Here is a 24,658-nt window from a genome sequence, read left to right on the forward strand (position 1 = left end):
GGTGGCTATTTGTATTGTAATTTGGTTTTCCTCGGTTGTATAAATTGTCTTGTTCTCTACAACTATATCACTGACATGGTTAAAGTATCCATGAGCTCTAAGTAATGTACTTAGGGTATTTGTCACTGTGACAGTTGGTCCGTAGACTTTCAAAGATAACACAATGCGCTGCAAAAACATAACTTTAAACTTAGGTATGTTCCCTGACCTCATTTTAGGCTGAGCTTGTTGTCTGAGATACTATGCATTTTACTCATTGAGATACAAGATATTTGGTCCCTTACCATTTGAAGATTGAAAGCCTGAAAAACATCATTGCGAGTGAAGCTGCCTTTTGGGCCTCCCAAGTTTATATACTAATTCAGTTCTCCTCACAAATGAATGTTCTGCTTAACGAAATTGAACTGTTTTCATTTCCCTGACAAAGGCTGCTGCATGCAGTTCCTGTAACTTGCATCAGTGTGTTGATTGTAGAATGTACAGGTCTGTTTCCAACTAGCCTGTGATAACCAAGGGGGATGTAAATCTAATTACATGCAAAAAAGCTACAGTGTGTTGCAATAACATTCAAGATTTGACTTCAGCTGACAAAAGCAAGGAAATTCCAAGTGAAGATTGCTGCTATGTCCTTACTTCACCCCTTTGTATTTCAGAGTTTCAGGGCTTCAGAACTGTGCTTTAGAACTTGACTGTGTACTGTGTACAAAACAGTGTTCAAAGGGCATTGTCACAATGTCAGACTTCTAAAAATCAGGCAACTTGTGCAACTGTAGTTTTGACTCCCTTGTGAGTGCAAAGTATGATAGAATTCAGTAGCCTATGAGACACCATTTTTCTATTTTGCCACTTCCTCATTCAGGACACAAAATAGATGCCTCTCACAGAAGAAAATAGCTGGTTATTTTAAATCTCTGCATGCAGCAAGTGCCCATTGCCTTATTTATTTATTCGTTCAGTGAATAACTACTTAGGTATTCTTAGGGCATTTGTCATTGTGATACTTCATTAGCATTACTGGAATTATTTCTGTGTTTCCTTTACAAGAGAAGAAATATAGTTTCATTTTACTTACAAGGGAGTGGGGATTAGGTCTACAGAGGGCCTTGGTACTGCACTGCTCAGATTTGTGGCAGTTAACATTGAAGAACCTTGCTGGTAGGGGAAATCAATCGCAACCTGTTCTCTATCCAGGTTTCCTATATGGTACATGGAGGAAGCAAGTGGAGGAACAGGATCACGTGGGATCCACTCTGAACAAGAAACTGGTGAAACTTTTCACTGTGAAAGGCCAATGACATTTATGTGACTGAAGTCACCATGACCGGGGCTTCTGTCTGTTGTGTCCCATGAGCAGGTATGACTGCTATTGGAAAACTGGGAGATGGACTATGCGCCTTTGTCTCAGTTGCTACAGTGCTAATTAAGGAATGTTAAGTTATGTCCACACTGCAAGTTCATAACCAGGACATGGACAAATAGTCCGTTTTGCCAACACAGCTACATGGGAGGTATTTCAATGCAGAGGCAGAGCAGGCAGGCAAGTACAGCTGCAAAACTTATAAGTGTGTCTCTCAACATGGTCAAAACTGAGTTGGAAGGAGCTGCTTACTCCACTTGGAGTTCACCTCAGTAAACTCTTTCATGTTAGATGCCTAAGGGGGCCCCTTTACACAGGATGTGAATATTTAATGGACAGGAGAAATCATCCTGCCCTTTTCTTATAGTTCAGTGATTAAACCCCGAAAACTTGGCTTGTGGGGGACCTGGGTTTGGTTTCATCCTCCATCTGTGAACATAGAAACTAATATTTTCTTTCACCTGGGCGTGCTATAACCACCATAGGGTTATTCCAGCTTCCTTAATCCTAGCCACTCAAGTCATTTAGTTGTGACTGTCTGGGCTGAACTTTTAGGAGTAGAATTAGCTTGCTGGGAAGTATATGCTAAAGTGGTCAGAGATGTTTTGGGAACCTCACTGAAATAAGAATTAATGGAATGTGAGCACTTCCGTAGCTGGAAAGCAACTAGATGAGAATTTTGAAGACATTCATTTTGGATTTGAGGATCATAAGCGTTCATTTGCAGCATCTGAGTCCTCTTACCGCTGTAGTCACCAAGACTTGTCTCACATCGCAAGCAAATGAATGACAGAGAGCTGGACTGAGGCGTCAGCGTACAGACAAATACGTCAGGCTATGGAAAAATCAACATGGGGTTTTGTAGATAGAGAAGCTTTGTCATAATTATGAAGTTCTTTGACGAAATCAACAAACTGATAAACCAGGGTGATAGATTCATTGTAGTGATTTCAAAAGAGCTTTTGGCACAGTCCCTCACCAGTGCTGCTAAAGAGCATTAGCTGTCATAGGTTAGGAAGGAAACCTGTCCTGTGAATTATAACTAGCTGAAAGAGAAGAGTTAATGGGGTAGCAATAAATAGTCGTTTTTTACACTGCGGGAGAGTTATGATTGGACTCCCACAGGGCTTCATGCTGGGACCTGCACTAGTTAGCATACTCACAAATGGTCTTTGGAAGGAGCGTGAGTAAGGAAGCAGCACAGTTTGCTGCTGATGCAAAATCCTTTACAGTAGCGGAGTATGAAGCTGACAGCGAGGAGTTTCAACGGATCTCATTCTGCTGAGCAGCATGGGTGTTCAACTAGAAGTTGAAATTTAGTCTCGATAACTGTAAAGTAATGCATACAGGCAAAACTGATCTTAATTATGTGTGCCCAGTGTTAAGTTCTACATATGCTGTTATTGCTGATGAAGGAGCTCTTAGAGTCTCTATAGGTGATTCTTTGGAAACTTCATTTGCAGTTCCAAGAGAAGAATACCAGGAATTACTAGAAAATGAAGGCAGAATGGAGCAGAAAACGTTGTGACATCTTTGTGTACATCAGCGGTACGGCCACATCTAGAGAACAGTATGAAGCTCTGGTTTCCCAGGTCAGAAAGAAGGTAAAGGTAGAAAATAATAAAATATGGAGAGTAGTTTCTGTTTAAAACATGACTACCAACACTTGGACTTTTCAGCTTGAAAAAGACAAAAGTGACAATGCCTGGATGACTGAGGGAAGGTGATAGAATAATATAAAATGATGACTTTTGGAGAGAAAGTAGGGAGCTCGCATTCACTTTTTCTAGTAAGTGGGGAAATAGTGGACAGCAGCTTTAAAACAACCAAAAGGTAGTCTTTTTCTCAAATGCTGCAGGACTCAAGTATGGAGCTCACTGCTTCCAGAAATGTAGCAGCTAAAACTGTCATTACTTTCCAGAAGGGACTAAACTCAAAAGAGAAGCGGTGCACTGGCAGCTAGTGAATGGAATGGAATACAGTGGCCTTTGGCTCAGGTTTTTCCTAATGAATGATTTATTGAAAAGTCTGAATATATATCAAGAAGGTTTGTGCTATACCTGACCTGTTCTTTATACTCTCTTCCTGACTGTTTAGTCCTGGTCATTAAGTTCAGAAGCAAATTAGGCATACCTGTGTAGTCTGATACAGTATGGCCATTTGGCAGCTAGCACAGGAGAGAGACACCAAGATGGTCAGGGGACTGAAAAAATGGTGTATTGTGAAAAGACCAAGAGAACTGATATTGTTCAGCCCTGAGGAGGTGGCTAAGGGAAGATCTTACTGCTATTGTCTGCATGGAAGACCAAGCCAGATTCTTCTCAGAGGTGCGTAGTGAAAGACCAAGAGGGAATGGACACATGTTGAAACATGGTAAATTCTGCTTAGATATAGAGATAGAGTTATATATTTATTTATTTGTTTGTTTATGTAATGAAGGTGGTCAAATATTGGAACAAGTTGCCCAGAGAGGTTGTGCAACCTCCTTCCTGGGAGACACTCAAAGCTTGACTAGACATCATCCTGAGCAATCTAACTGGCCCTGCTTTGAGCAGTAGGTGGTCCTAGGTGGCCTCCTGAGGCCCATTACAACCTCCATGGTTCAGTCTTGTTAAGACAGGTTCTTACCATGTGCTTGTGCCCTAACTATACATTATTTTATATGCTATATTCATTGACAAAAGTGGAATATATTTGGTCTGGGTTAACTAATATATATTAAAACTCAGTGCAAGAACATAGTGGGGATAAGACACTTTGGACTCTTGCCATAAAGAAGTCAAGAGTCAGCTGTGGTACTTTCTGTCTAGTGGCTTGACAGTAGTCATTAAAATACTTAGTAAAAATACATCAAGAAGAGGAGTTGTTCGTCAGGGTGCAGCTATAGCAGGAGTCAGTAAATGGTACTGTTGTCCATGCTTACAGTTTTGTTTTTTACTTCCAGTGTCTTCCTTAAACAAATGATATATAATTAGTTTGTCAGACACTGAATGATGGGGAAGAGTATACCTAGCATAGCATGTGCTGCTGTGTCACAACGATGTGATTGTGTAAGTGTGTATTCTCTGCATTTGCATCAATCCTGTCTCCAACACGAAAGCTGGTAAAAAGGTGTTCTTCACCCTGAGTTCTCTAACTAGGGTCAGTACTTCTTGGTATTTGGGTTAAGATTTTTGAAAGATAAGATAGTGCTGTTTGTGACTGGCTGCTTCTGTTCAACAGCTAGTATGTATGGCATGAACAGACTACAAAAATACCCAAAACTGCCCATCACTGTTTTCTCCTGTAATAAGAACTTTTATTTGTAAGCTGCAGACCCTGCTACAGCTCAGCAATTTAACGACAGTGTGTTCACCAAGAATACTTATGGAATAAGCTGAGTCCTATAGTTTTAAAGAACAAATGCACTTCAACTTAATTACAGTCAGGCCTGAATAAAAATTAAAGGGTTTGCATGTCTGGTAGTCTATATGTGGGTAGAAAGGCAGTGAGGTTAAGATAATAGGCTCAAAATGTATTCTCAGAAAACATTTAAAACCACAGCAGGGTGTGATTGTATGCAAATAAGTATTTTTGCAATAGCAGATTAAACACCTTATGGAATTTGTATGGAAAACTGCATGCTTGTACATGATGCAAAGTATGATTAAGCACCAGTGTGTGGAGTTTTTGCCTTTGGTAAAAAATTAAGGTAGATTTAAATCAATCAATGGTTTTCTTAGTCTTTCCACAGTATATATTGTAAGTTATGAATGGTGACTACTAGGGAGAAAATGTTTAAAATAACACTACTTTTTCCTTGGGGCCTGCATCCTTACAAGAATATGTCCTGCTACTGTTTCCAGTCAGGAAAAGCACTGCAGTAGCAGAAAGTCTGGTGTAGCATATGAGATCTGAGACAATGAGAAAAGAAAACTGGCAAATTGATGTAACTTTTACTAGAACAGGTGTTAGTGGTATGTATTTTGCCATCAGCTTACAGTATGACTTACAGAATGTTTTTTATAAAAACTTCAAAGTATCTTTTCGGTGCTTTGCATGAGTGGATGGATTAATCATCCCAAGTTCCAGGACTACATTTAAATAAACTTTTTTTCCATGCTTGGAGATTGTTAAAATAACTCTGAGGGGACCCTGTTTAAAAACGCAGCAGGTACCTTCACAAAAATGTATAGTTAGCATTGGCATAGGCCAATGCTCTACTTGGTCATTTGCATAACTAAGGGACATTGTGGTTGGCAGAATGACTGAATTGTCTTTGAGAGATGGTCTTTAATGTCAAATTCTAATCTACATTACATACCAGAGTTCTGTATCTGCCTTTCTGAAACTCCTTTCTCTAAGACACAAGTTATTGTACCCTGTGCAATGAGAGAGGTACCTGGGCTTTTTTGAGAAAATTGCCTTTTGGTGTGCTCAGGAAGAACGTTTAAAGGAACATTTAAAGTTGCAACATGGATTTTTTTCCCCTAGCAGTGATAGATCTGACTTAGCAAAATCAGATATAATGGTGTTTTTCCTATCTGGAGTAGAAAAGATAAAATACATTACTTCAAATTAACTTTGATGTAAATAGTGAAGTAAATTGGACCCACAGTGACCTTGTGCAGTTTCTCTGTGGTGGTTATATTACTTTATACAAGAAATAAAAGCTTCTCTGAAGAAGTCAAATTGTCATGTTGAAAAACATTGAAACACACTCTCTGTCTTCCAGAACAACTCTGCCTGCTCAGCAGTAAATCTGCAGAGGAAACCCAGGCTCACACTGGCAGGATTACTCTTCTTTCCTGCCTCTTAATCATAATTTGTTAGTGAAAACAGTCGTCAAAGGAAGTGCAAGATCAGCAGCTCTGAACACTGGTACAGCAGGCTCTGCTCTCCTTCATTCATGTGCTTTTGCCCCACGTACTCCAAAATCACATCCAGACGTGAATGGATGACTGAGCACTCTGATGTATACAGACAGATGAAAATCAGAGGACTGTGAAAGGTATTACCTACCCACTCTCTTGAAGGGTCTCACCCCTGCTTGGGGAAAGGCTCAGTTTATGAAGCTGCTGCTGAACTACTGATCATAGCATGTCATTTTAAGAGAAGAAAAATATAAATGCCAGAATTTTTTTATTTCTCCCCAGTATATAAGGAGTGGACTTCTTCAGGAAAGTGAGAACCTTCTTACCATGTGGGCAGAAACCATTAAGTGAGGGTAACAGGCCATCCAAGGTGAGGAACCACTCTAGTCCTTGAAAAAGCAACTTTTAAAATTAGAGCTGAGACAGCCAAAATACAAGTCTGAGATAATTTTGGGCATGTTCCCTCAGAAGAGGCATAGAAGAAGAGATGAAGTATGGTAAAGCAGAATTATTGGTAATGGAATATAAAGCTGCTTTTACAGTGCCTCATTTTGCAGAGAATTTATTATTTCTCAGTTTTAGGACTGCCTAAATTCACACAGAAAGCTGGTAGAAGCAAAGTACATAATTGCTTGAAACAATGGAAATAAAAGCAGACTTGTTAGTTTAATGGTATTTTAAGCAATAATTATTTTAAGCAGGAATAATTATATTTCCCTTCAATTACATATAATAGCACATATTTTAAGCCAAATCAGGGACAGAATCAAAATATATACCAACATTATTCTCTCACACAGAAACAAGGATGGGGAAGAGTCTGAAGGGTGGAGACCAAGGAAGTCCTGCTCATGGAATTTTTCCCAAAGCAGTTCGATTCAGATGGGACCAGCTAACTACTACAGAGAGAGATTTGTCCCAATAGTGTTGTTATTCCATACTGCCTCTTAGCAGGAGGAGAGAAAGACAACAGAACAGGTTTTGCTTTAATGAAGCATTTTTTAAAATGGCTTGTATTTATATTGAAGAATCCCAAAGAAATAGATCTTCAAGTGAGAAAAGTTGAAGTTTATGAGTCTGACTCTTGGGGAAATTCATTCCACTGCTGAGAAAGCTGCAGGCGCCTTGTGAAAGAGAGCTTCATTATGACAGCAGAACCAAACTGGTAACTGTGGACCGACCGTAGGTGATCTTTGATGGCTTTTTTCCTTTTCTGTCTGTCATACCCTTGGCCTTCCCTGAGATGTTCAAATAATTGCTCTTTGTGTCAGAGCTCCGGGCAGGCTGCATATCCTGGTCTCATTCAAGACCACTTGTCAGTGCAAACCTCTATGAAGCAGTCCTAAAGTATTTGGGGTTTTTGTTCTGCATTCATAATTGGCGGGTACAGGCTTATTTTGTCAAAGTAATGAAGCAAGATGCTTAAGGTTTTTGTTCTTAAGTTTTCTTCCCAAGGCTACTTAGTTCTGTACCAAACAACTGCATGCCCACTCCAACCCTCAAATCAAAGCCCTTTTGATACAAATGGGAGATTTTCAGAAAATTTTGGCTCAAGTTTTGTTTCCATCTCTCCTTTTTTAAAACCATAAGAGCAATTCTCATGCAAGCATTCCAGGAATACCAGTTTTTTAAAATAAGCTTATTTTGTTAAAGATGGTGAAACCCATAGATAGCAGTCGCTTCACTTATCCACTATAGTCAGACTGAGTTGTGTTGCCACAGGATGAGATCTGTACTGAATGTTTCTTCAGTTCAAAGTGGATAAAGAGTGTAATTTTAGAGCTGAAAGACATTGCTTAGAGTTCAAGTAAAGAACTACAATTTCTTATACCACCCATCCTATATTGCCCATTTAGATCGAAGGCCTTCAGGCCCGGAACTCTGCCTGTGCATTTTACATGTACAGTATTCTCAGGATACGATATAAATAATAATATATCAGCAGTGGAGGGAATAGCCCAGTGGAGCAACCCACAACTGAGTGATATTATGGAACAAGGCCAACATTACTTCAAAACCACTTTTTTTTTAGACAAAGTCAGTCAAATGCCTAAATTAAAATCCCACTCAATTGCTTTGATCTTATCAGATGCAGTATCTGTATGTTCATTTAATAAGCCTCTCATGCATTTTATCTTTATGCTTAATTTGAATATGAGAAGCAAACACATTTTATATAGTTGTTACTCTCCAATTACTACAAAAGCTTCTTAGAATCTTTGATCATGAGAATGTTATTTCAAACCCAGTTCTGCTTCACAATTACAAAGTGTCTTTACTGAAGTTAGTTTGGATGCAATTCTAGTCCAAGTGGAGTAAACCACAGTCAGTACTCAAAAACCAGGTATGACTACGGAGCAGTAAAGCGATCAGAATGCACCCAAGTAACTGAGTTGATTTATTTGGTGGTGGGGTTTTTTTAGACAGAAATTCCAACCAAAGCTGTAATGATAACAAGTCTCTGGCACAGCACATCAATGATTTAGCATTAGATGCAGTTTATAAAATGTTACTATTATTAAAATACTGTAGATCAGCAAATTTTATTTTTTATATCAGGGACACTACAATAAAGGTTCAGCCACAGGGATTTGGGTTTTTGTTGCATTTTTACACAAGGCCACAGAGGGGTGACACAGGTATAATGGTCGCTAACAAAGTTCAACGTGCTTCTGTGTGGATAGCTGTTAGATGGTTACAAAATGTATTGTCACACAAACTACCTCTAGATTTAGGCAAGACTCTGAAGCTAGCACTCTACAGCATCAGTGTCGGATAAATCTCTGGAAGTAACAGCAACAGCAAAAACAAATTATATTTTGCATTTTGTCTTACAGATCATTTGTCTTCAGTACTTGTTGAGTGGTGAAGGGGCTGCAGCATAGAACTGAGGAGAGAGATGGAACTTATAAAGGGCAAATCTTTGGGCAAATGTACAAAATACAAGAAAATAATTTTACTGCAAAGTCAACGAGAGGGCATACAGCAGCAATAGCTAGGTGACAAATTGAAAAACAGTTTGTTTAAATTTATGCGTAGGTATCTATCAGACTTCCAAAAGCCTTAGCTTAATACTTGTAAAGGATTGCTGTAAAGTCTAACTATCGTGAAATATAAAACATTATTAAAGTGGCCCCTTTCTCAAGTGGCCTTTCTACTATGAAAACGTGGCTTCTTCATTTACTGATTTATTGCCTTCATTCATCAGAGGTCTGATTGAAACCTGGTGACTTCACAAGGATTGAAGGTCAGATTTATTTAGTGAAATACTAAGCATTTCCAGTTCCAAATGCAGAGGCAGGGCACTTGCAAGTGTTTAGTACCATATGGGGTCAGATTAGACTATGAACAAACTTTAAATAAATTTAACTTTTCAAACAATGAAACCATGAAAAGTTTTACTGCTTTTTCATTTTAAAATATATGTACTGTGTCAGCCTGTTCCAAGAAAGTAACACTGAAACTCATATAAATTAATCATCTTTACAGTAATGACTTTGTTTCTGCCTTTTATCCTTGAGGGAAAAAAAATACTAGAAAGAATTCACAGCCTTAGAAATGTATCTTCTCTATTCTCAACAAATGCAGAAGGACTAGGACTCATTTCTTGTTTCTTAATAAAAAGTAAGCAAAACTCAAAACACAGTTTATTTTAAATTCGTCTAGACTGCCTTACCTATTTGAAATTGCAGACTCATGACTGTTAAATACTGTAGAATGAATCTAGCAGGAAACAGGACTAGCAGACTGATCAGCGATGAGGTGCTCTTTGAGCACAAACTACTACCCAAGAGGAGCAGCCACGTGCTGACTTGCAGGCCTGGCAGTTGAGTGCATACCAAATCAGTTTTGCTCTCTGACACTGCTCACAATAATTCTGTCATGATCCAGGGTGATGCCCATGTTCATCTAACACTGCAGTTCCTGGCTGTTCCTGATAAGGACTAAAAAAGGAAGATTCAGAGCAACCACAAAGCTTTGCAAAGCAGCACATGCTTTGATCATTTCCAAACACTATGTAGGAGGGTAGTGGAGTCCAGTCTGTCTAGTTTAAGTGCCTATTCTGCGTCTTGCCTCACCAGGCAAATGTGCCTAACCTGTAGCAAGAAGGAAAAAAAATCAGTTGCAATTTGTCCAATATATACATTTCTTCTACAATCACTAAAAAGGTGTGTGACTTCTGAAGGTAATGGGAAATTAATTCCATCTAGTTTAGACATGTTCATTTACTAAGGATCTAACCCTTTTCTGAGATGGTGGCTTTATTCGGCTTGAAAAAAAAAAGCTCAGTTTGTTTTCTCCAATGCCCTAATGACTAAATAAGGCTATGGTTTTCCTTCGCCTGTTCCCTGTCCAGTCCTAGAGAAGTCTTGCAGAGCTCACTGTGAATAGCAGTGATGGAGATTACTCTCATAACCTCATGGTTAAGAACTTCTAAAACTGTGAGATGCAGATTCAGTCTTCCTCAGGAATATTTAGCTTATGGAGTAAATGCTTTAACTACTACATAGACTTCCATGCAGAAACCAGGAAATAACACCAAAAGTTAACCGCAAGCTCCTCCAACCTAACTTGTCAGCATTCTCCATATTACCTGCTCAGAATTCAGGTGGCTTAGGACCTGAATGGCGCTTTAGGTGGGACATAGTTATCACTCTGATCAGGACAGTGATTAAATCAAAAATGAGCCGGATTAATTCTTGCTTAAATAAACATAGGAAAAAGGAGCCACATGCTTGCCCTGCTACATTCAACAGACTCAGCACATGGAACAGCAGAGTGCTGCAGCACTATTCATTCTCCAAATTTTGAGTCCAACCCTTGTTACATGCATAGAGACATAAACCTTGTTGGTTTTGCCAACTCTTAACACCTGTATTTACCCAGCATGCTAGTGCTTAAAGATGCAAGCTTAGAAACTATGATTTAACTGTGAAATGGCTTCAAATCTTTTGTTCAGAGTCATTACACTGAGGTGCAGTTTTGTCTGATTAATTTAGCAGGTGAAGACCTTTCTTAGCCATATGTTTTGTTTCTTGATCCTATGAATAAAGATACCAGAATGTTTCACTGCGAAACTTAGAAGCATGTTTAAAAAAAAACCATGCATTTTAATAACATTCTAGATCAGAGGTTAAATAAAATCTGCTATTTGAAATAAAGCTGAATTGTAGAGTGTGAAGAAATGTGAGATTTGCCAGACATTGCAGAATTAGACATAGAAGAAAAAGGCTATTGATCACTTCAGGTGAAAGTATCCACAAAGCAGAAGCCAGTAGATTAGATGAAATTTGTTTCTGTCCTAAAGCACAGCATTCTCCACAACTGTGGGAATAAGAAGTGCCAGCCGCTCATTTAACACATGAACACCTTAAAAAGTGTAGTAATTATCAGGGAGGGAGTAGGAGAAATACTGCATATTCCAATGCTAATGAGTTCTTTTTATGGCCTGATCACTAGACATTCAAGGTTTTTCCTATGAAAATTGAAATGTAAATTTTAATTTTGGATGTGTATTAGCTATTTGCATAGGCAAGACTGTTTCACTGGAAACTTTTATGATTTCATGTTCTACCTTAAAACATTTTAAAACAGAAATAGTATAAATGTAACATAAATGAATGTTAAAATAAATCCCAACTAATTATATCAGGATGCATATATAACAAGAATTTCTCGTTGTTGCTACTCTCTTTTACCATCCTAATTCTCTCTTCTTCCCCTTACTTAACTTAAGCTGTTCTTCCCTACTGTATTCAGGAAAATTAAAATTTCAGCATACTTGGACACCAAAGGGTCATTCATAGTACTCATTAGGCAGTAAGTAGTCAAAAAAAATCTTATTAACCCTATCAACATTAAGTTTAAAAAAGTAATTTCTTTTACTTGTGGAAAAGCCTGCTGTTTTGCACCTGCGATTGAGTGCAAACAGTCCAGTAGAGTACCTAAATTATGTTTTGTTCATTCATATTGTCATATAATCTTGTTCTGAAAAAGAAAAAAAAAAAACTAAAAACAACCCCAGAGATTTGTATTTTGAAAGCTGCTTCCCTTGCCAAATGAACAAAAATTGCAAACAAACATTCACACTTTTTTTTGCTTCCTGGCACAGCACATTCAATTTGCTCACAAGGCTGCTGAACAGTTTCATAACATGCAAGAGATAATTTGGTCATCTCTACAAAAACAAATACAAGTTGTCTGATCAGATGATCAAGTCTCAAAGCAAATGAGATCAACCAAAGATATCACAGATCTGTCAAAATCCCAGCAATTAAAATGCTGTTGAGACTGGAGAATATTTTGGACATACCTGCCACCTGGTGTTTGGAAAAGAACCGCATGTCTGAAAACAACCTGAAATGCTCTTAAATCGGTATTCCCAGTAAGAAGCAAACAAACATAGATGTATTTAATATGGATTAAATGCATAAGCAGCAGAAGTGTCTTTAGGTTGGTGTTATTACCAGCATCTGTCTAGAAAGAAAAGAAACAGGGTGACTTAGTGTTCTGTCCAGTCCCATCTCTGCTAACCACAAAAATTCTCAAGTACATCTTTGAATTAGGTGTATTTACACATCTCCTGTCAGATAATGGCACTTTGATGCAAAACCTCCCGGGCACAGCCTTATACAACTGCAGTATACCTGTAAACTGCAGTGTGCCAAACCCAAAGGCAAAGGAAAGAAGTTAGTTCTATATGATATGGAGCTAGGTAAAAAAAGGACTAGTGATAAATAATACTGGGTAGCAAGTGAGTAAACAGCGTCTGAAATTACTGTGGTGACTATTAACGTGTCTTAGCTAAAATACTTAAAACCCCCAAGTCTTCACAGTGGAAGCAGCAATGACAGTAACTACCAGTTTTGCATGTTTGATGCCCAAAGTAAACGTTCCTCATTGGTAAAATTGATCACAGTAAGCATATAAACTGAGATAAACCATGTTTTATCTTTACCTACCAAAGGGTTACTCAAGTGGAGCTAAAGCTTCAGTGTAGGCAATTGGACGAATGACTCTGCAATTCAGTGATACCAAACCATGCCTATAGCACATTAAGGGATTTTTTTTTTCCACCCCCCTCCTTTGCAAAGCAAATTTAAATACATCTGTGTTTCACAATTATAACTCAGGATGAAACCACAGTCTAAAGGCAGTCTCAGCAATATAAATAGCTAGCATTTAAGTTAGCACCCCTGGCAAGCACAAACTGTAACTATTTGTCTGGAATCGCATCTTTGCAGGGTTGCCAAAAATAAAGCGGAGTGTAGTGTTTGGGTTTTTCTTTCTCTTCAAGGCAATCGTGGTCAAATGCAATTGTGTCTTTAGGTGCCCGACTCTTATTTCAGTTCTAGTAACTTTGAAAATGATATGCACTAGAAGGTCAACACTATATTATACATTTACTGTGTACAGATGCTACCTCAGGTGCTTGCATCAACACCTCTTTTAACAGCAGGTTTGGACACATAGGTCCAAACATAACCTATCTATTAATTGAGAACTATGCAGTTGCATGTAGAGAAGGAAGCTATAGGTTTACTTGTCAAATGCAGGGAGGTGGGGTTTTTTCATATTTATTCTGAAGCCAAACTCCTAAACTGCTTAATTCTCATGGACTTTTTCCAGACTTTAATTGCTGCCTAATACAGGGCTCAATTGCTTTCTCAGCATCTGAAGAAAGTATTTTCTAATGAAAACAAAGACCATAATAGGTGTAAAGCAGAAGATATTCCTCCTGGTTTCTGTCAAGAGTAACTGCTCAGAACAGACAGATGTTAGGACTATTTTCTTGCCTTAGCGTTGACAGGGGAACCTTATGACTCTTGTATGATCTTTACAGAGAGCACAAAGGAGAGGAAAAAAATTACAAAGGTTGAAAGAAAAACTGGGGGGAAAAAAATGCTAACCACAGACAAAAATTACATCACTCGTCTAGCATGTTGATGGCTACTAACAGTGGAGCCAGAATCATTGCTTCTGTAAAGTTGAATACTAGGCTGTTTATTGGATGTTATTAAAAATGTAAACAAAAAATACTTTAGGCTCCTATGAAAATGTTGGATTCAAAAGGTACCACTCCATTCTTTTTTGCTCTGTTCAAGCCTGTTGCAGCAGACTTGTTCTTGTTAGTCACAGCTCTTGCAGAACCTATTTAATATTCCACCTGTGTTACTCTACATTAGTGTTATTTTAACTGAAAAATGTGAGGATAATAAAGTTGCATACAACATAGTATCACCAAAACTGTTCCTTCCATTCCCAATTTTGTTTCAGCATGCACAAATGGATGTTAAAATCCTCCTCAGGAAATGGAATAAATCTGCCAGAAGCTAAGAGAATATACATGGAAGGACTCACTTTGTGCTAACCTTACTATATTTTTCCTTAAAAATCTACCACTAATGATTGTCAAAGGAAGCAGCCAAGCAAACACTTTGAGTAATAAGGTATCATAAAATTATATTGATATTTTTTGAACTTTTTACTGAAAAGTATTCTTTCAACCTTAAAATGTGTAATATACTGTGGCCCACGCAGGTCTCATTTTCAATGCACAGCTCTGAAAATGGCACGTTCTACTGTACTGAGATTGCCTAGTACATTCTTCTTCAGCTACTGCTTAAAGGGAAATTGGCTACTCAATCAATAAACCAAAACAGTTAGGTAGCCAGAAAAATTTGGATCTGCGTGGACACCACTGGTACAAACTGTTCCTCAACCTATGTGTATATATAATAAACTAAATATGCCATGTTTTAACAGTTATTTTTCTTAATGAAAAATGTGAGCCTGCGTATTAAATGTTGAAACTGTTTCAGTTCTAAATCTTTACCAAGCCATGGTAAAAGCCAATCATCAGTTCTTTCAGATATGAAGAAATGAGTGTTTTGTTCTCAAAGCACTGATAATATTATTTTTTATGGGAGAGAGGATGCAGGATGTTTGATTCTCTATAGCAGAGTTTACTGTAACACAGTGTCTGGAAACAGTAGAAAAGATGCCCAAGCCTTTTCAAAACCAGAGGTAGTGCCATCTCTATCATGCTCATTTACCTCTACAAAAGGAAAAAAAAAATGTTACAGACAAAAGATCCTGTACTGATTTTTCAGGGGGAACACTTGCTAGTTACTTAAGAATATGTATTGGGTTTGCACAGCAAGGTTTTAGTAGTGGAGGAGCTACAGGGGTGGCTTCTTGTGAGAAGCTGCTAGAAGCTTCCATGTCTGACAGAGCCAATGCCAACCAGCTCCAAGAGGGACCCGCCCCTGGCCAAGGCTGAGCCCATCAGCGATGGGGGTAGTGCCTTTGTGGTAACGTATTTAAAGAAGTGGGAAAAAAACTACCAGGGGAACAACAGCAGCAGAGAGACTGAGAATGTGTGAGAGCAAAACTCTGCAGACACCAAGGTCAGTGAAGAAGGATGGGAAGGAGGTGCTCCAGGTGCCAGAGCAGAGATTCCCCTGCAGCCCATGGTGCAGACCATGGTGGGACAGGCTGTGCCCCTGCAGCCCACGGAGGTCCACAGTGGAGCAGAGATCCACATGCAGCCCAGGGAGGACCCCACGACAGAGCAGGTGGATGCCCGAGGGAGGCTGTGACCCCATGGGAAGCCTGTGCTGGAGCAGGCTCCTGGCAGGACTTATGACCCTGTGGAGAGAGGAGCCCATACTGGAGCAGATTTGCTGGCAGGACTTGTGACCCTGTGGAGCAGTCTGTTCCTAAAGGACTCATGTTGGAGAAGTTTGTGGAGGACTGTCTCCTGTAGGAGGGAGCCCACACTGGAGCAGGGGGAAAGTGTGAGGAGGAAGGAGCAGCAGAGACAACATGTGATGAACTGACCAGAGTACTGTACAAATATTAAACTTCTACAGAGCAAGACCAGAATAATTTCCTGCTTCTGAGCATAACATATAATTGATGCACTGATACGTGTTAAAGCAGATGTGGGGCTAGAAACTTTTATCCGTAGCTCTGAAAGTTATTTAAAATCCTTTTTCAGAAAGTGCTTTCACTGTACTGACAACAGACATACAGAAATCACTGTAACTAGATTTAAGCAACTGGCATACCATTGTATTTCAACCTCTGCCTTAAATCAGGGTATGCTATTTACAATTATTCTTGAAGACCACACTGGCCAGAGACAAAAAAATACTAAAATAAAAATCCACGTATTTTATTTTTAGCTTTAAAGATGCATCTCTAAACAAGCAGTAGAAAAAACAAGTTAAAAAAGTAAACACCAGCATTTTGTAAAATCACACTGAACTAATACAAGACAATAAGAAGTTTTCATACACCACTCAAATGCAGTTTAAAAAAAAGTAGTCTGGTCTCCAAGACACCTCCTACTTGAAATAAATCGTTAAGTACCCACAGATTTTAACTACAAAACAAGGATATATTCTTTCTTTTTTCTTCCATGTATGAAGCCAATTGCCACATACTTCAATGATTTGCAAGGAAAATTCACATAGTTTCAGTTACAGAACTGAAGAGAACACATACAACTGCATGACTGAAGTCCTTCTGTTTACAGTATAGGCTCTTCAGCAAGTCAACACTCGTCACATATCTTTAGACTGATCATCTTCTTCAAGTTTTCTGATTTCATTCTTTAAACAGTTGATGGTTTCACGACTTGCTTTTAGTCTTTCTTTAAGCTCAGCAATTTCAAAACTAGTTTTCTTTTTGGCCGCTTCCAGCTTCTCCCTGGTTTTTACTTCAAGATCTGCAACTGTGGTGGTGATAAAAATAAATATTGTAGTACCATGTAAAGTTGAAATTATTTTTTTCTAATTGCAACAGTAATTTGGATCGTGTGTGGCCTGAAAGAGATTACTGTTAGCCTTAGAGATTCAATAACTGTAGTCAAAATGGTATCCAAAAGCTTTTTTTGTGCCCTCATTCAGCCCAATCATTTTCCAGAGTTGTTTTAAGTGGGAAAAAAAACCCGACGTGACGACCGCAAATAAACGGGAGATTAGAGATTACAGAGAATTACAAATAATTTACATGTGACACCCAGTGACAGGATGTGAGGTCATGGGCACAAACTGAAATACAGGAGGTTCCCTCTGAACATCAGGAAACACTTTTTCCACTGTGAGGGTGACCAAGCACTGGCACAGGTTGCCCAGAGAGGTTGTGGAGTCTCCGTCCTTGGAGATGTTCAAAAGCCATCTGGGCGTGGTGCTGGACAACTGGCTCTAGGTGGCCCTGCCTGGGCAGAGGGGTTGGAGCAGATGACCTCTGGAGATGCCTTCGCACCTCAACCATCCTGTGGTTCCTTTTCCATGTACTGTAACTGCGTTCTACTTTCCATCCCACTGGAGTTTAATTCTAGGTATCTGAAAGATTTCGTGGTGCTGCCTTTGCTTTTACAAATATCTGATGTTAGGACATCTCAATATAAGCTTTTGGACTAAGTTGGTAAGCCAACAAATCTATGGAGGCCATGGATATCCCTTCATACCCCAGACATTACGTAATCATGGGCAGCGCAAAAAAAAATAATCTTAGTTTTTATCTGCTTCAGTAGCACATTTTAAGGAAACATACAAAAAACCCACTGAAAGTTTCTATCTGCTCTCAGGAGAAACAATTCAGAAATTTTAAGTGAAAAAAAGTTTAAATTTGGACAAGACTTTTTTATGATTCAAATTATTAAACATTTTCTACATGTAAACTATAACAACATGCAATGTAACAAAAATCTACCTCAAGATGGGCTAAAGTGAGGTAGAAAGTACAAGTAGTTCATGTGTCCACACCCCCATACAGACATAAGGCAAATCGGAACCCTAATGTTGTAGAGCTTCAAACTCAAAACCACTCTTAGCTCCAGGAATTCACTGGCTAAAAATACCTGACCTTTGTTGTCAGGGGAACACGCAGATAAGCCAAAGCCCAGGTGAGGCAGACTACCATGGCATTAGGGTTTGTAACTAACAAGGCAGGATTTGGGCTTAATAAATATTACATTTGCTTTCTGAGAATAGAAGATAAGAGATGAAATCCAGAAGATCAGAACAGAAATCATCACTGAATGCATTATATTTTATGAATCAATGTACTTTAATTTCATTTCTTTAAATCCCTTAATATTCTGGTTATATTTAAAGACAGATTAGATTAAAAGGATGCAAAGAACATTAAGCTATACTGAAGTAGTATGTTATAAAATGACCAACAGTTAAAGAATTAGACAGAAGGGAAAAAGACAAGAAGAGCTTTCAAGACACTACTCTTTATCCCCAAAGGGTTGCTGCTTTGACTTAAATAGTACTAATTGTTCCATAGTCCAGTGCTTAAAGTGTGATCTTTGCTTGCAGTTAACATCCCGATGAGCTGAACAGAACTGTACCACAAAACAGTGGCCTCAATTTATTCTCTGTTTTAACTCATTTCAAAGATGTTAAACTAGGGGTAGATCATGCCATCAATCTTCATACTGTGTAATTCATAATTCTTTTTTTTTTTCAGCAGGCACACAGAACAGAAAATCTTGAAAGTTTTCCACTAAGTATTAGTATCTCTGCAAAAGCTGAAGTTAATTTAATGCAAAAATACCACTTTTTAGCAGCATCTAAATCCATTGTACTGTTACAGCCCATAAAAAACACTAAAAGCAAACCCAACAATTGTTATTTCTAAAATTAAAATATTTTCATTTTCAACTTACACTCTGTTTCATGCTTATAAGCACCTAGCGTGAGTTGACGAGACGTTGTTAACAGCTGCTGCATCATTGCAGTAGGGTCTTGAAATATCTAATGAAGGAGAAAAATACATGGTATCACTAATACTCTTCAAAATAAAGTGAGGATTACATTAAAAATTTTCATACCATTTCATCATAGAATTCAGAAACTACAGTTTTCTTTCCCAGGATGGCATTGGTATCAGACTGAAAAAGCTTCAGCAAGTGATACAAGGTTACCTATACAAAGACAGAATTTTATTAGCTTGACAATTGTAGGGAAATACAAGTCTTCTTCTAGATATCAACAAGCAGCATTTATTCCTACCAAACAACTGTATATAATTTAAAAATCTTTTATGAACGCAAAAATAAATGTCATATAACTTCAACAGAATTACTTAAATTTAATACAGTGTTAAACACACCACCTACCCAAAGGTTTCTTGACACTTCAAAAATGTCTGGGCAAGTGGTTTAGTATTGGTGCATAAAAACTACTTGTAAATGTTTCCAAATAGATGATTTAGTTCAAACCAATTTTCCCAACTAATCAGTTAGAAAGTACTTTCTGTGACCTTATCACCCCTTCCTGTGAAAGAAAAACACCGGGGGGGCCATGAATAGCTTTTCACTGAAATGTCTCTCTGAGAAGTTACTCTTCCATTACTGCCCTGCAAATGGCAGGAGCTGGAGAAGAGCTGGAGCCCTGTCCAGCCCTGAGGAACCGCTGAGCACCTGGACCATGACCTGGGAAGGGGACACAGCCCACAGTTACTCCCTTCCACGAAGGGGCCCATGAATGGTCATGGAAGAGCACGGTACCTTACTCCGGTTGGTACTTCCCGGAAAGGAAGAACATGACAGGCACCGAAACGGCCTTCCAAGAACGGCCACAAAGAAAAAACACCCAACCAACTTTACGACAGCTTGGTCAAGTTGTGAATGGAATACAAGAAGTCAGGATGCTACTGAGCACCACAGCACAGGAAGCCCTTTCTAGTCTAGTATCAATTTTCATACATTCAAGAAAAACATCAAATTCAGTTTTCCCCTCATTTGGCAAAAAATGGCTAAACCAAGAGGATTGCTGTAGTTCATGCGATAGAAGGAACTCGGTCCTTCCAGAATTAAACATCCCTTTCCACTAAAATACAGTAATCAAGTTTCCTACCTAAACCTGGATAAACAAACCTGCAAGATAGTCTAAAACACGGGATGGGAACAAAGAAATTCATTGCAATACTTTATTTATCTAGAGAAGTGTCTTAATCTGGTTTTCTTAGGAAAGAGCTAATGCTAGCATAGTACCTTTGCTGCTTTTTGACTGATTTTGACCAAATCTGATAGACAAAAAAAACAACAACAAAAAAGATAAAACTATCCTCAGTATGTGCTCAACCCAGGTAAGGTGCAACATGCAGTCATGTATTAGTTAATGTCAGAAAGCCAAGCACAGGAAAAGCAGTGACAAAATGCTAGTAGTAATGCCCAGAAACAGGAAAACGTGGCCAGGCATTAAATGCATTTCCTACAAGAATAGGCTTTATTACTTCCATGGCTGACGGGACTTATTTTGATCAGCAATATCCTACAGCACAGCTTCAGGCCACCATAGTTAATTAAGTATTATTAAAAGTTCAATGTACTTACAGGTCTTTCATTTGGATCAATGAAAAATATCTTAATGATTATTTCAAATTCACCCCAGCCTGTTTCGGTGATTTCATACGGTGGTTTGGTAACAACTGCAGTAGGAAACACAGAGATGTTAACAGGGGTGATAAAGCCTCAGTGGAACTAATCAAAATCCCAGTTCTAGGAACATATGACAAATGCAAAACCCACCTCTTAAAGGATTACCGTAGCTTTCATGCAACTTGAATTGAATTTTTTTCACATAGGCAGACATGTCCTAAAATAGAGACGTTGTTATTTCTATTTATACAGCACACCAAAACACTGTTTATTCATCCATCCTACATGCCTATAATTTCTTCTGACGTAAACACTGTATTTCTTCTGACTTTAAGCACAGTAGGAAAGCAAGATGGTAAATCCAAGAATTAGTATTGGCACGCAGGTCTATCAGTATTTTGTCCCCAGGAATGCACTCCAGTTTTCCCCTAGCCTGGAAAGATCGCTCAGAAGAGGGAAAAGAGTCTCCCTTCTCTTCTTTTTTGGAACCCTCCCCCAGCCTATGTCTTTCCTCCCCTTAGGCCCAAACGTCCTTCTGCCCCTTCCTCAAAGCCCGGCTTTTTCAAATCCGAACTGACCGCCCCAGAGCGCTACTTGGCTCCAGCAGCCGGGGCAAGGAGCTGCGCCCCCCGCCCCGCTGCGCGCCCCTCCCCCGGCCCTCCAGTCCCGGCCGCAATGCGACCGGGTCTGTCTCTCCGTGACCCACGGTGACGGCCGGCGGCCCCCGGCACGTTTAACGCCTCACCTCGTTTCTGTAAGGCTTGACGTAAACCGTCCATTGGTGAGTGTGACCATCTTCTTCTCTTTTCTTCCCAAAATACCGTGCGACGTTTCCATACACGATCGGCTTCACAATGGTAACACCCTTTAAAAACACAAACAAAACAGAAAGAAAACCAAAGGTGACACGTTTTGAAAGACGTTTGCCCCGCTGCTATTTGTAGCCCGCACGAAGCCGGTGCCCGCAGAGGCCCCGCGGAGCAACCCTCGTCCTCCGCCGTCCGGCCGAGCCTCCCGCCGCCGGGCCCGGGCCCGGGCCCGCACCTTCACCCTGCCCCCGGAGTCAGGCCCGAACTCTGCCATTCTCTTGAACATATTGCCCCGGAGGGGGCGCCGCCCGCCGCCGCGCCGCCCGGCTCAGCTCCCGCGGCCGCCAGGCCCCGCCAGGCCCCGTCACCGCCATCCCCCGCAGCTTCCGGCGGCGCCATGGCGTCACGGCGGGGCGGGGCCATGGCTGGGCGAGGCCTGACGGACCCCAGCGCACCCTGGTTGGGACAGCAGGGCCGGTGCCCGGCTGTAACCCGCCCTCTGAGCCGCCCTAGGTTTAGCCGCTGCTGGGCGGCGCCCTAACAGTCGTGAGGAGGAGAGGGGGAGCGCGTCGCACCGCTCTAAGCCCGGCGAACTGCACCCCCCCTTCCCTCCGCCGCCGCGCCCTCCCGCGGAGGCCGCAGATGCTGCTCGGTGTGAGCTCGGTAGCACTTAAAATGGAGTGGGGAATTATGTCAGTTTTCTTCCTTCTTTTCATATTTTTACTTCAGTAGCCTTCGAACACACACCCTAAGCTAGTGTGTGTTGGTGTTCACCGGTTTCACTGTGTGCCATTGCCGAGGACACACCTGGTCCCTGCGTGGTTAAATGAGACCTCCTGAATGAACAGAGCAGTCCCGGTGAGGGGACAGTATCTGCTGACAAGACAAATAAAGTAGGAAGGAAAAGCCCATATAAGACACAAAAAAGGGGAAAAAGAAAAGTGGCAAGCATGCGAATAGTTGCCCAGCCACTTCAAAATATCCTATCTCTGGGTTGACTGCTGCAGAAACCTTAAGTATGTCTCTGCAATCTACAGGATATCATCTTCTTTGGTAAGATATGATCCTGTTGTCTTCTAGACAAGAACCAAAAGCCAGAGAAGTGTGCCAATTTGTGTATGCTTCTCAGAGGAAAAGCAAAGAACTTTCCTCTGGCAACTTCCAGTTACCAGAATGAGCCGAACAAATCCAGTGAAGCAACCCCACAAACGATGCAAAATAAACCAGGCTCTAAGAGGATGCTATATTTCATGTATTTACCTTTGCAAGATAAAATAGAGAATGAGGCTACTCAGGTGACAACAAACTAGTTTTTTGCCACCATTTTATGATTAATCTGCAAGCAGATTTAATTACATAATTAAACATTTGCTCGTTGTCAGTTGGTCATCTTGGTAGGTAAGTATTCAGTTGACCAAAAAGGACATCACACCACAAAGTAACAAGCTATGATTCTGAGTCAAAGCTGTACACAAGTAACATCCATAATTTTAAAAAAATCTAAAGAGACATGAGAAGGAAAGATTCCAGTCACTTCTATTTTGTTTGCTCTGTGAACCTGACAGTTCTTTGGGTGAACAAGGTATCAGAAATTAACTTACACCATTTCACCCTGCTTAGGTGTGAGCAGCTCGCGTCAGCAGACCTTGTCTTCATCAAAACACGTTGGCTTAGCAGGACCCTTTATTTACACTGTTTTCCTCCATAACTGAATATAACAGAATATATGATCAAAGTGTTTTTTTGTTCTTGTAGGAATGCAGACAGCTTCCCACAGTACTCTGAACAGCAACAGAGGTCAGAAGACTCTTAAAACCATGTTAATTACCAGAAGTGGCAGGCCTGAAGAGCATCTGACATTACTTTTCATTATTGATTCACTTCGGGGCAAGAAACACGCCTGACTGTTGGGCTGAGTGAAGGCAGAGATCCATGCTGACGTGGTTTTGTGCCGGTATCTCTGAAGAAGCCCACCGGCACTGACTTGCAGGTGACTGGGGAGCGATGTCCCTGTGCCTCCTAAGCAGGGTCACACACAGGGGGCTGTGCTGACCCAAGGGTAATTAATTTCTCCATTTCAGGAGGAGATGAGTCTGAGGGAGTTGCTGATTTATGGGGCTGCTCCGTGCCCCAGCTGCACCCGCCAGTCAGCCCAGCTCTGTTCCTAGGATGGACTGGAGAACTCAAGCTTCTCTCGGGACCTGCAGCCAGACCCTGCCTGCAAACTGCTCTCAAGAGCCCCCCTTCCTGTGGCTCCCCAGACCATGTGCCGGGGCTCCTGGCAGACCAGAAGATGGTGATGATGCGATGATGAATGCCATGCCTTACCTGCTCCCAGGAAGCAAAAATTTCCTGCCCCATTCCTTGCGTTAAGTAGATCTCATGTGGACAGTGCTGCTCAGTTTCGAAGTAGTATATCTGCTCTTGTTGAAAAAAAAAAAAAAAAAAGCAAGTTGGCAAGACTGGCATGTGGGCCAGTATTTTGCAAGTGGTCAAGCTCTCACTGTCTTCAATGAAAAATTACATTTCCTGAGGTTAGTGTAACTTCTAATTAATAAACAGCTTCTACAGAAACCTCTTTACTCTGGAAACATTAAAATGGACAAAACCGGGAATGATGCAGTTCCTGCTGTAAAGAAACCTTTTCCTCCCACATGCACATGACTGCCCTGCAGATCTCCCCTTGGAAAGGGGGAAGGGTGGGCTTGAATATTGTGCTGCTTTGTATTTTGTTCTGCTTTGTTTTTTGAAGATACAGTTGTAACCAACCTGTTCTAATCTGTTTGCAACTGGAACATGGACGGCAGCCCATCACAGCACTACCTGTAGAAACTGAGCTCACCTGAGCAGGGGTTATTGCACACGCGCTTGGCCATTGGGGTCCTACTATCGTTGCACCACCAGCGGCTGTTGGTCTGTAAGATCCGTGATTCTAATACAGAAAAATCAAAAAGATAATTGTATAGGGAATGCACATGATAGGGGGGTGGTCCTTTTATTCTGGAATCCAACCAGATATGAAAAGCACATGCAATATGTCTTAATTTCAAAATGGCCTTGGAAAACCCAACACAGGATTTCTACTCTTGGAAATAAATTCCAGTATGCTTCTGTACATTGCTCTCTATATATAGAAGCACAAGTCAAGCCAAACGTGTATTTCCACAAAAACAACAGAGGAAAATACTACTATGTCCAATTTATGCAATGGTTTTGACTGTATTTAATCAATGCT

The 24,658-nt window shown here is 40.3% G+C and overlaps 1 protein-coding gene and 1 long non-coding RNA gene across 6 annotated transcripts; one reads left to right on the forward strand and one right to left on the reverse strand.

Moving 5' to 3' along the window:
• Positions 1 to 1,195: 1,195 nt before the first annotated feature.
• On the forward strand, positions 1,196 to 10,546 carry LOC141924569 (uncharacterized). Of its 3 annotated transcripts, XR_012623578.1 has the most exons (6): positions 1,196 to 1,354; positions 2,821 to 2,961; positions 6,072 to 6,347; positions 6,493 to 6,580; positions 7,011 to 7,392; positions 9,048 to 10,546. It is a non-coding gene; the product is annotated as an uncharacterized LOC141924569 (long non-coding RNA). The 3 variants fall into 3 exon arrangements; XR_012623576.1 differs by having other exon boundaries at positions 7,011 to 10,546; XR_012623577.1 differs by having other exon boundaries at positions 2,821 to 2,949; positions 7,011 to 10,546.
• Positions 10,547 to 16,374: 5,828 nt separating this feature from the next.
• YEATS4 (YEATS domain containing 4) lies at positions 16,375 to 24,314 on the reverse strand. 3 transcript variants are annotated; one of them, XM_074827258.1, is made up of 8 exons: positions 24,266 to 24,314; positions 23,752 to 23,846; positions 21,360 to 21,479; positions 20,765 to 20,831; positions 20,570 to 20,664; positions 19,064 to 19,156; positions 18,899 to 18,986; positions 16,375 to 16,951 (listed from the first exon to the last, which is right to left on the reverse strand). In XM_074827258.1, the coding sequence occupies exons 1-8, from the start codon at positions 24,297 to 24,299 to the stop codon at positions 16,782 to 16,784; spliced, it is 762 nt and encodes a 253-aa protein (XP_074683359.1). In that variant the 5' UTR covers positions 24,300 to 24,314; the 3' UTR covers positions 16,375 to 16,781. The 3 variants fall into 3 exon arrangements, with proteins under 3 accessions (XP_074683359.1, XP_074683357.1, XP_074683360.1); XM_074827256.1 differs by lacking the exon at positions 24,266 to 24,314 and having other exon boundaries at positions 23,752 to 23,931; XM_074827259.1 differs by lacking the exons at positions 23,752 to 23,846; positions 24,266 to 24,314 and adding an exon at positions 21,659 to 21,804.
• Positions 24,315 to 24,658: the final 344 nt, after the last annotated feature.

The sequence above is a fragment of the Strix aluco genome, chromosome 5, assembly GCF_031877795.1.
Source record: "Strix aluco isolate bStrAlu1 chromosome 5, bStrAlu1.hap1, whole genome shotgun sequence".
In the NCBI taxonomy this organism is placed as follows: domain Eukaryota; kingdom Metazoa; phylum Chordata; class Aves; order Strigiformes; family Strigidae; genus Strix; species Strix aluco.

Excerpts from the sequence above, each read along its gene's own strand:
- YEATS4 (XM_074827256.1), bottom strand. The coding sequence starts at position 23,892 with ATGCCAGTCTTGCCAACTTGCTTTTTTTTTTTTTTTTTTCAACAAGAG. Across the intron at positions 20,832-21,359 it reads TCAAGCCTTACAGAAACGAG|GACATGTCTGCCTATGTGAA; the intron begins GTGAGGCGTTAA and ends TCTCTATTTTAG. Across the intron at positions 19,157-20,569 it reads TTGATCCAAATGAAAGACCT|GTAACCTTGTATCACTTGCT; the intron begins GTAAGTACATTG and ends GTCTTTGTATAG.